Source organism: Capricornis sumatraensis, chromosome 15, assembly GCF_032405125.1.
Source record: "Capricornis sumatraensis isolate serow.1 chromosome 15, serow.2, whole genome shotgun sequence".
Lineage (NCBI taxonomy): Eukaryota > Metazoa > Chordata > Mammalia > Artiodactyla > Bovidae > Capricornis > Capricornis sumatraensis.
In genome coordinates, this window is record NC_091083.1 from 21,026,803 (window position 1) to 21,038,842 (window position 12,040).

At 45.6% G+C, this 12,040-nt stretch overlaps 1 protein-coding gene across 1 annotated transcript in view; it reads right to left on the reverse strand.

Moving 5' to 3' along the window:
* The window catches only part of APBB1IP (amyloid beta precursor protein binding family B member 1 interacting protein), a 78,218-nt gene that overhangs the window by 22,374 nt on the left and 43,804 nt on the right, over window positions 1-12,040 (reverse strand). Inside the window, exons 5-7 of the mRNA XM_068987424.1 lie at window positions 11,339-11,416; window positions 6,628-6,787; window positions 4,548-4,669 (exon numbers count right to left, since the gene is read on the reverse strand). Coding sequence (XP_068843525.1) covers window positions 4,548-4,669; window positions 6,628-6,787; window positions 11,339-11,416 — 360 coding nt within the window. The remainder of the gene's footprint in view (window positions 1-4,547; window positions 4,670-6,627; window positions 6,788-11,338; window positions 11,417-12,040) is intronic.

Sequence of the window (12,040 nt, forward strand, 5' to 3'; positions counted from 1 at the left end):
CCCGGAAAAATGTGATCATGTATGCACTGAAAGAAGGGAGAGGAACGCGGGGAAGACTGCAGAGCGTGTGTGGGTCGCCATCATTTGAGAAAGGAGGGCATGTGTCGCCCTCTGCAGGACAGACAGGGCAAGAGCCTTTCTAAACTATAGTAGTGAGTGTTAGCTCAGCTCAGTTCGTGTCCGACTCTTTGCGACCCCATCAATCGCAGCACGCCAGGCCTCCCTGTCCATCACCAACTCCCGGAGTTCACTCAGATTCACGTCCATTGAGTCAGTGATGCCATCCAGCCATCTCATCCTCGGTCGTCCCCTTCTCCTCCTGCCCCCAATCCCTCCCAGCATCACAGTCTTTTCCAATGAGTCAACTCTTCACATGAGATGGCCAAAGTACTGGAGTTTCAGCTTTAGCATCATTCCTTCCAAAGAACACCCAGGACTGATCTCCTTCAGAATGGACTGGTTGGATCTTGCAGTCCAAGGGACTCTCAAGAGTCTTCTCCAACACCACAGTTCAAAAGCATCAATTCTTCGGTGCTCAGCCTTCTTCTCAGTCCAACTCTGACACCCATACATGACTACTGGAAAAACCATAGCCTTTGACTAGACAGACCTTAGTCGGCAAAGTAATGTCTCTGCTTTTGAATATGCTATCTAGGTTGGTCATAACTTTTCTTCCAAGGAGTAAGCGTCTTTTAATTTCATGGCTGCAGTCACCATCTGCAGTGATTTTGGAGCTCAAAAATATAAAGTCTGACACTGTTTCCAGTGTTTCCCCATCTATTTCCCATGAAGTGATGGGACCGGATGCCATGATCTTCATTTTCTGAATGTTGAGCTTTAAGCCAACTTTTTCACTCTCCTCTTTCATTTTCATCAAGAGGCTTTTTAGTTCCTCTTCGCTTTCTGCTATAAGGGTGGTGTCATCTGCATATCTGAGGTTATTGATATTTCTCCTGGCAATCTTGATTCCAGCTTGTGTTTCTTCCAGTCCAGCGTTTCTCATGATGTACTCTGCATATAAGTTAAATAAGCAGGGTGACAATATACAGCCTTGATGTACTCCTTTTCCTATTTGGAAACAGTCTGTTGTTCCATGTCCAGTTCCAACTGTTGCTTCCTGACCTGCATACAGATTTCTCAAGAGGCAGGTCAGGTGGTCTGGTATTCCCATCTCTCTCAGACTTTTCCACAGTTTATTGTGATCCACACAGTCAAATATTCTTGCCTTGAGTACTCCATGAACAGTTAGTAGCTCAGCTGTGCCCAACTCTGCGACCCCATGGGCTGCAGCCCACCAGGCTCCTCTGTCCATGAGACTTTCCAGGCAAGGATACTGGAATGGGTTGCCATTTCCTCCTCCATTCTGAAGTATGAAGTGTCTCATTTTATGAGGGTATTGTGAAGCCATTATCTTTTCTGAGACCCCTCTCACTTTTTTAGCTTCTGAATACTTTTTCCCCTTCCAGGTGGTAGTACTATACTGTGCTTTTGCTTTAATGAAATTCCAAGCTGGAGGTCATGCAGGGCAATCCTTAGAAGGACTGACTGCTCTTGGGTGAGAATTTGGGGGGCTCTGTAGCAAGTGGCAGAATGTAATAGTTAGTCCATTATCTGTTAGGTGCAATCTGAGCTGAAAAATAAAGGAACTTTAAAATGGGAAATGAGACTTTCAGCTGCAGTCCACCCCTCTTTCTCACAGCTTCTGAAAATGCAAGCTTTGAGAGCAGCAAGACAGGAAAAAAACAGCAAATCCATGGTTTAAAATTACCTTGTTGGGATAATGAGTAAATCAAGCAAACACTTATCAATCCATGAGTAAATATTTGTACTTTTCACATGTAAAATATCACTGTTTTAAGAATCATTTTATCACACTGAAAAGATGAATGTAAGTAGACGGCTATATGTCTATAGATGGGGGAGCTGTATAAGACTGCACAAATTAAAAATGAGCCAAGTTCTGTAGGTTTGCAGAGAGGAGGAAATTACTGTGGCCTGAGATGATCAAGGAACACTTCACAGAGTAGGTCAAAGTTGTAACTGTGCCTTGAAAGATGTTCATATTCAGATAAAGGAAAAGAAATAAAGAGAGCATTCAGGGCAGGAGGAACAGAATGGACAAAGGCCCAGGGGTGGTTAAACACTGGGGCTCTTTGAAGCAAACTAAATGTCCATGGGCAGAAGAACAGATAAAGATGTGGTACATAAATACAGTGGAATACCACTCAGCCATAAAAAGAATGAAATAATGCCCTCTGCAGCAGCACAGAAGGACCCAGAGATGATCATATTAAGTAAATCAGAAGAGAAAGAAATATCATATGAGATCATTTATATGTGGAATCTAAAATAATGATATAAATGAACTTATCTACAAAACAGAAATATTAATAGATTCATGGACACAGAAAACCAATTTATGGTTACCAAGGGGAGAACGGGGGCAAGGGGAGAGAGAGAGTAGGAGCCTGGGATTATACACACACTGCTATATGTAAAAGAGGTGAACACCAAGACCTACTGTATAGCTCAGGGAACTCTACTCAATATCTTCTATTAACCTGTAATGGAAAATTACCTGAAAAAGAATATACATGTGTGTGTGTGTGTGTCTATGACCAAATTACTTTCCTGTACACTTGAATCTAACACCACAGTATAAATTAACATACTTCAATTTTAAAAAATTACTGGGTATCTTTAGGGCACTGGTGAACAGCCAGCCTGGCTAGAGCTGGGGCACAGCTGATACAGCCCAGACCATGACCCCAAGCCCTCTCTTCCGTCCTGTGTCAGAATTCACTGATGCCTGTCAGCTAGTGACTGTGCAGTGCCCACCCCCCGGGATGGCTGGAGCGCACATCCTTGCCACCTTATGCTTGCTTTGGCCACGTGACTTGCTTGGGCCAGCAGAATGTGGGTGGGTGAACAGAATGTGGGTCCATGGGAACAGAGGGCCTGAGAGGTGGCAGGGTGTTTTTCCACAGTTTCTTCAGCACGCTTGCCCTTCACCAGGAGGAGAGTGTTTCACAGGTGGCTGCTGGTCTGAGGACAGTAAGAGGCACGTGGAACTCTCTTGATCTGACTCACACTGTGGAGACAGGGACAGAGGACCTGCTGATCTGCAGGCCCTGGAGAGAGGAGATGCCTGCTGCTAGAAGCCACTGGGATCCTCAGGTTGTGTTCACATCTCCAACCCTGACTGATACACATGCCCACACTGGCTGGGCAGGGGCTCTGGGCACTGAAGTCGAGAGACGACTTTGTTTTAAAGGAGAAGCCCCTCCCAGGGACTTCCCTGGTGCTCGAGAAGTTAAGATTCCACCCTTCCACAGCAGGAGGCCCGGGTTTGATCCCGGGTCAGGGACAGTGCATATGCCGCAGCTAAAAGCCTGCACGCCACGACTAAAGGTCTTGCTGCAACTGAGATCCTTAGTGCTGCAACTAAGGCCCAGCGGAGCCAAGTAAGTAAAATCAATACATAAAAAATAAAACAAAAGCCCATTCTGGAAGTTGTAAATGTGATGCCTGTATGACTTTCCTTCCAGCTGGGCCTGGTCCCGGATGGTCAGAGATGCACCTTGGCAGGAGAGGGAGGGTGGAAAGGAGGGGAGAGACCATGAGGTCATTTTCCCCCATGGTGGCTGGTGTCCTTCTGCACCCAAGGGGAAGCATGCCACTGTGGCTCCGTCTCTGCTTCTTACTCATACAACTAAATAAACCACCACCACTGCCAAATTTCGGTTAAGAAACAGAACAATGGAACGAAAATTGCCTGAAGTATCAATAGTGATGATCACTGAACTGTGGAAATACTTAAATTTCCTTTCTTCTACTTTTCAGGTTTTTTCCAATAAATTGGTATTAATTTTGAAGTCAGACACATAAAAGATGTTTATAAAAAGAAATGAACAGCAATACAGCAAGCAGGTGACCTTAATTTGTTTTCACAACACGGTCTCTGAAAAAGACATTCTTCGGGGCTCCTGGCAAGAAGGTTGGCTAATGTTCATACCAAGGTGGGTCACCCTCTCCAGACACAGACCCCAGGCCTCACACTTCTTATTTTGGTTTCAGGCCCCACTGGTCTTTGCACAGTGGGGGCTACATGTTAGCACAGCTGGGAAAAGAAAACTCTTTGGGTTACAGCTGAGGTTCATGCGTTCGTTTGAACACCTGGCACATTTTTAGGATGAGCAGACCACCCTGTGACCACAGTTAACTGGGAAGAGGCGCTTTCCCAACGCCACCTGGCCTGGGAAACCGAGAGAGACTCAGCTGCTTCATCAACAAGGTTGCTCTAATTAGGACAGTAAGGTTGTACCACCCCAACCTACCTTACCCCAGAGAGGCAGGCCCACGTGGGCACGAGGGGGCCCTGTCCTGACCCCTAAGCGCTGAGTCTGTATTTCTTTGAAAGGAATACATTTGTGATATTTTGTGAGATAATGAATAATGTGAAATTTTGTGAGCTATCTTGTGAGGACACAGCTGACATTACAGAATGGATATTTTTATATGGTTTAACAATATACAAATTATCTTACCTGGGGGTTTTTAAATACAGCATATTTTTCCTTTTTCTCCAAAAATAACAGTTTATTTTCTGTGTCTCTTGTCCAGTCTGATAAGATTTCAACAACATTTTCATGGTCTTCAAAAAACCTTTCTGATGTAACAAGAGAGAGCATCTTTTCAGACCCAAGACATCAGGGTTTCCAACACAGAAATAAGTTGGTACTGAGCTAACACAATGCTTCATACTTCTCATTGGTTTTAGAAATTCCTAATTCTTACATGATGTCATACTGTAACATCTCTGTCATGTCTATTCTTCAGTCTCAGGGCTTCAACTTACTTCCCGTAAAAAACATGGCAGATGAGCCTATAAAATAGTGGCAGTGGTCAGCCATTGCTCCGTGTTTGTATTTGGGTTTTTTACTACTTTCAATAGCCCTCCACCCTGTCTGGAAGGAGGACAATTAGGCAGTAACTGGGTAAATAACTCTGAATGAAATTGTGAGATAACTGCTGCTGCTGCTGCTGCTAAGTCGCTTCAGTCGTGTCCAACTCTGTGCGACCCCATAGACAGCAGCCCAGCAGGCTCCCCCGTCCCTGGGATTCTCCAGGCAAGAACACTGGAGTGGGTTGCCATTTCCTTCTCCAATGCATGAAAGTGAAAAGTGAAAGGGAAGTGGCTCAGTCATGTCCGACTCTTCGCGACCCCATGGACTGCAGCCTACCAGGCTCCCCTGCCCATGGGATTTTCCAGGCAAGAGTACTGGAGTGGGTTGCCATCGCCTTCTCCAGTGAGATAACTAATAAGCACTTATACAAAGGTCCTCAACCTTTCTGGCGTCAGGGACCAGTTTCATGGAAGACAATTTTTCCACTGACTGGGGACGGGGGATGGTTTCAGGATGATTCAAGGGCATTACATTTATTGTGCACTTTATTTCTATTATTATTATTACACCAGCTCCACCTCAGATCATCAGGAATTAGATCCTAGAGGCTGGGGGCCCTCCAAAACATTGCTCCCTAAACACATATAACATACATATAAAATACAATGTATTATACGAATATCGAAACCAACCCTAAACCTTCCTTGCCGTCTTTTCTCTGACTCTGAGAATTGAAGAAAACTTGGCGGATTATTTCCTTGTAGATCATTTCCTCCAGTGAGACATATCCCCAAAGCTTCTAAAACGGGCAATCCTGCATCCCAACAATTCTGTATCCCAGCTCTCCTGGGAGACAATTGTTCTGTGAGTGGATTAAGAATGAGAAGTAACAGAATCTTTCTTTAACTGCTTTTGAGTTCATCAATTTCTATCAACTGTCCTTTGCTCTTTGGGGCTGAGCCTCTTCCACTAGACAATGTCTAGACAAAGTATCAGATACTAAGTGAGTGAGGCGTGGAGGAAGAGAAGTGGACAGGGATGTGAGGCCCGGGGCAGAGTTGCCCAAGAGCAGGGGTCACCAGCTCCTGGGCCACAGGCGGGTACTGGTCCGTGGCCTGTTAGGAACCCAGCTGAGGAGCAGGTGAGCGGCGGGCGAGTGCGTGAAGCGGCTTCATCTGTATCTATAGCTGCTTCCCATCGCTTGTATCGCTGCCAGAGACCTACCTGCTCCTTTCAGTGAACTCAGTAAATGCAACACGCTTGAAATATCCCAATACTACTCCTGACCAGGTCTATGGGAAAACTGACTTGCATGAAACTGGCCCCTGGCATCAAAAAGATGGGGGATGACTGCCTCAGAGTTTAAAGAAGCAGACGTTAAAGAGACATTGGCTGATCAGTACCCAGGCCCATCGGCTCAGCTGGCTAAACAGTAAGAAGCATCATCTTGTCGCTCACTTTCCTTTTGGATCTGCTAGAGAAGTAGCTGCAATAACGCACACACTCCCCCGGGTCTGGCCACCTGCTTCCACCTGAGTCTCTTCACCACACACCAAGCAAGAGACAAGCACTGAATCCGACATAAGGAAAGCGATGGGTGGGTGGTCTTCACAGCCTTGAACAAAACTCTTCTTCGTAATTAGATCAAAACCCATAATATAATAAAGCAAACCAACCACAGGTTTCTGGAATACAGCCTGCCGTTAGGACTGGGACTTACCAATTTGCAGTTCTGGATATATTTCATAAAGACACCAATCCACGTTACAGTCACAGTGGGTTTTCTCAAAAAGGTTGTCGAGAACATCTCGGGCTAACTGCCGCTCATCCACCATCAGTGACTTTGAGCTGTTATCATTCATATGTATCTTGACAACAAGCTGAGGAGAAAGCCACAGGACAGCCAGTAAATTCCAGCAACTGGAGAAAGCCACTGAGAAAGGTTCAGATTTCAACTTCTATTGCTTCTGCATATTTAGGTAAGAAGGCATCCCACAGACTCATTCATGTGCCAAGCATTTGTTTAAGGTGCAGGAATACAGACAGGTGCTAGAGAAACCAATTCACAAAAACAGAAATAATACACAATAAGCAAAGTGCTTGCCCAGTTTTCAGAGACTCTGCATTCTGATGAGAGAGATATTGACTCTGTGACCCCGTGGACTGTAGCCCACCAGGCTCCTCTGTGCATGGAATTCTCCAGGCAAGAATACTGAGGTGGGTTGCCATGCCTTTCTCCAGGGAATCTTCCTGACCCAAGGGCATTCTTTATTGTCCGAGCCACCAGGGAAGCTCACCAAAATCACTGCTGCTGCTGCTAAGTCACTTCAGTTGTGCCCGACTCTGTGTGACCCCATAGATGGCAGCCCACCAGGCTCCCCCATCCCTGGGATTCTCCAGGCAAGAACACTGCAGTGGGTTGCCATTTTCTTCTCCAATGCATGAAAGTGAAAAGTGAAAGTGAAGTCACTCAGTTGTGTCCACCCTTCGCGACCCCATGGACTGCAGCCTTCCAGGCTCCTCCATCCATGGGATTTTCCAGGTATGAGTACTGGAGTGGGGTGCCATTGCCTTCTCCACCAAAATCACTGGTCCCCCTGCCACTTGGGATTGTCTTTCCCTTTCCAGACCACCCCCATCCAACCTCCAGCCTGCAGTGTTTGAAGCTACTCTACATACCACCAGCAGAGAATTCCTGAAGCAACACTGTCACCCAGGACCCCCAGACACTCTTGCTTAAATTTCTATTCTAGCTTGAAAAGAGAAGTGTGAGATAGAGACAAGTTCTGCCTGTTGTTTGTCTAAGGTTGCTCCTGGTTACTCACATAGGAAGCGTATCATTATTTAAAAAGTATTGGGACTTCGCTGCTGGGCCAGTGGCTGGGACTCCACGCTCCCAACGCAGGGGGCACAGGTTTGATCCCTGGTTGGGGAACCAGATCCCACGTGCTGCAACAGGAGTTCTCATGCCATAGCTAAAGATGCCCGCATGCCTCAGCAAAGACTGAAGATGCTGTGTGCAGCAACCAACATCCGGTGCAGTCAAATAAATAAATACACTTTTAAAAATAAATAAATAAAAAGTTTTTAGACGGAATGGAAAGAGAAGTCATACAACTGGCAACATTTCTTCCTCTCCTAAAGTCTGGGCCATATTCTGAGCAGCAGGTAAACTGCCTCGCTGGACCCTCTCCCACCCAGTCGGATCCTGAAGACCCTGTGCAGTGAATGGCGACGGGCACACACAGTTCCTGTGGACTGCTGTGCAGAGTTACTGACAGCAACCAAGGGTGTGGGTGGCGATAAGAATCTGGGTGAGGAGCAAAGACCACATGTCGAAGCACACCTACTATCTGCCCTTCCCCCACTTGCACTCGTGAGACTCAAATGCAAACACTGGGCAGTAAAGTGAATTTCCTCCTCCTGAGGCCATCTGAATTAGGCTTTTATTCCAGGCTTGGCCAAAGAATACCTTTTTTCCTTTGAAACATGTAGCCCAGAAACTTCTAGTTGGACATTTTGTTTCTATTGTCTGTTCATCTTTTTATGTACTTAACACAACAGGCTCAAATAAATACCACAGTGTCAAAGACATTCATCTGGGGATTTTCCTGGCAGTTCAATGCTTAAGACTCCACCCTTCCACTGCAGGGTACAGGGTTCAATTCCTGGTCGGGACAGTAAGATCCCATATGCCATACCACACGGCCAAAGAAACCCACAAAAAACATTCATCTGACCTGAGAAATCACGCTTGGAAGGGTGCCTGGAAAAACAGAAATTCCTCAAATATTGGAATGACCATGTCTTATTTTCTATAGAAGGCATACCCATTGCTCTCTGCTGAGGATTATTGCTATAAAGTAGCTACAGGTCCTAAGAAACCCTACCAATGTTAGGATTTAGAGGACAATGTTCCCGATGGGAAAATCAATGACTTTTGACCACATTTTTTCTTGCTTAGGAATTCTTGAAAAAATAAAACATAGCTTGGTGTTATCTTTTGTTTTTAAAGAGAGAAAAAAAGCAAACCGCATAGTTTGACAATGATGCAATGATGGAAAGGGCTTGGTTTTGGTTTTTCTTTTGGCAGAAACTGCAAACTAAATTTAACCCACATGTAGTTACAAATGTCCACAATCATGAAACTTAGGGAAAAAACCAAGAGAAGGCAGGTGACATTTAGCGAAAAGAAACCATGTTGACTCTTCTTCACAGCTTTCTTCCCATTTCCAAGCTGAAGGCTAGTCCCATATCAGCACATGACACCCTACAGCATGGTTACTGATGTGGCAACCTGAGTACTTTTCACATCAATCAGTTTAGTTCAGTCGCTCAGTTGTGTCCAACTCCTTGCGACCCCATTTCACATCAATACCATATCATATAGGGCAAAATGATTCCAGAATGAAAAGACTTCCCCTTTCTGGTCCATTGTAGTAAAGACCATGGGATTTTCCAGGCAAGAATACGGAGTGGGGTGCCATCCTCTCCTCCAGGGGATCTTTCCCACCCAGGGATCAAACCAACACCTCTTGCTTCTTGTGCATTGGTAGGCAGATTCCTTACCACAAAGAAACAAATACAGTCAATGAGTGAGTCTGATACTCTTTCCAGTTCTAAAAGCTTTGCACCACAAACTACGTACATCATTCCCAATCCGAAAAGATGACAACACCCAGCAGAATATTTGAGGACAGAGTACTTCAGGTCAACTTGATTTCCAGCCTTTATAAAACATGCCGTAGATTATGTGTTAGTATACCTTACTTACTTTATTAATGGATGAGTATGACTCAGTTATTTTTAAAAAATTATCTGTGCCACACAGCCTTTTATTTTTAGAAATAAGTCTCGAGTACCTCAAGTCAGAAAAAATAAACACCTTGGCTTCTTAATTTTCTGCTCTCTCCCCCTGATCAGAGCGGCTTCTGTTTCACATACACTTTGTGGACTAGAGGCAGGTGCTGCTTTTCGCTGCCGCTACAATTCACCTCAACTGAATTATGGCAACTTTCTCTGGCTTCTGGTCTCCAGCAGGAAATACTGCTTGCTCGTCCCTGTCCTCTTCATCTCCAGTTAAGCACACGAAGGAGACTGGTTTTAGAAACACGACAGGCCATCCACAGGGACCAGACTATGGACCAGCTGCTGGAGGTGCAGGCGGGCAGGAGGCCAATGTGTTAGGAGCTGGTAGAGCCTTTCTTTGGATCGCTTCTACTTCTCCGCAATGGGTGGCAACATCACGAGGAAGAGGGGGCAGGTACTGGAGGTTTTCAGGGAGAGGACAAGGTGGCAGCAGTTCTCTAGGTTCGTGAGACAGAGACTGGAGTGGCGAGCTCTGGCAGCACTGATGGCCTGGGCTGAGCAGAAGGAGAGCTGGATTTAACCAGGGATTCACGGAGTGCGAGGCGGGGAAGGAAACAGCCCCCTCAGAGGCATCAGCTCACTAACCGACCACAGAATGTAATTACACATAGAGAACAGGAAGGGAAATAGTAAGAAGGCGCATGCATGCTTGAAATGAAAGGAACCAGGCTGATCTGGAAACGTGCTCACAGATGAACCGTGACTGTCTGTATCCTGAGGTAACAAAGGAATATTTATTAAAAATCAATCAGCATGTGTTGAACTCCTTCATTCAAAGAACCATGAGAGAGGCTATAGGAACATAAAATCGAACGTCCTCTAGGAAAAGAATAATTCACCCAACTGTAATTAAAAAGCTCTTAATGAGTCTCAGTCATAGCATATGCCTCAGGGGTCGAGGTGAGACTTTATCTTTCTCTTAATTTACCAAATTAACTATTACTAACACTTTATTAGGCAGATGCTTTTACTGAGGTTAAATATGTGTGTTTCTGATACAACACAATAAATGCATCTCTGGAAAAACCTACGGAAAATGCACAATAAATTACACGCTTATTGGGACCACAGGGTTGGGCAGGTGACTCGAAACCTACGCCACTTTGAACACACAGCACCAGCCAGAAGAACATTTGGAACTTCAGGGGAGAACTCGGACACCCGGGGCAGTCTAGGGGCTGCCCCAGAGGGTATATAACATGCACAAAAGCAACTGTGGAAGTGAGGTGACGCCAGTGGAAGCTGAACTCTAACCAAATTGAGATGGGCCCAGAAGAGGATGCCACCTGCTATTACCCAAGAGTGAGCAGAACCCAGAGGGCATCCTCAGGGGAGGGAGCCCTGGGGGTAGAAACTTCTACATTGACACTAACAAAGGTTCCCTATTTATCAATCACAAATGAACAACTGATGTCATGGAAAGAATAATTTACCTTTGTCCTTAAGTTAAAAAAAATACAACTCATTGGAAAGTACCACTTGAATGTAAAACTTTTTTGCCCTTAAGCGTATGAAGAAGTTGTTAATTTGACTGCCCCATGTAAAAGTGATTCACAGTTTACCTTCTTGACCTTGGCCTCCTTCAGTTTTTCTAATGCCAGTTTTATTTTATCAGCCTTGGCTTGAGCTTCTTCTTCTTCCTGTAAAATGTAAGACATCAGCACAGTCCGTTAATCATACAAGCGAGTGAGTATTCCCAACACAGCTAGCGTCTCAGTCACCTTCTGTTGATAAAAGGCTGTACTGGTACTTGCCTTGCTGTCCAGTGGTTAAGACTCACCATGTTGTGTAACTTAAACTTGTATAGTCGTGCTTGTGCTCAGCTGCTAAGTGGTGTCTGACTCTTTGTGATCCCAAGGACTGTAGCCCGCCAGGCTCCTCTGTCTGTGGGATTTCCCAGGCAAGAATACTGGAGTGGCTTGCCATGTCCTTCAGGGAATATTCCCAGCCCAGGGATCAAACCTGCATCTCCTGCATTGGCAGCTGGATTCTTTACCACTGAGCCACCAGGGAAGTCTTATGTTACTGCATATGTGCGTGCTAAGTCTCTTCAGCCGTGCCCAACTCTTTGCGACCCTATGGACTGTAGTCTACCAGGCTCTGTTGTCCATGGGATTCTCCAAGCAAGAATGCTGGAGTGGGTTGCCATGCCCTCCTCCAGGGCATCTTCCCAACCCAGAGATGGAACCCATGTCTCCCGCGGCTCCTGACTTGCAGGCAGACTCTTTACTGCTGAGCCACTGGGGAAGCCCCATGTTACTGCA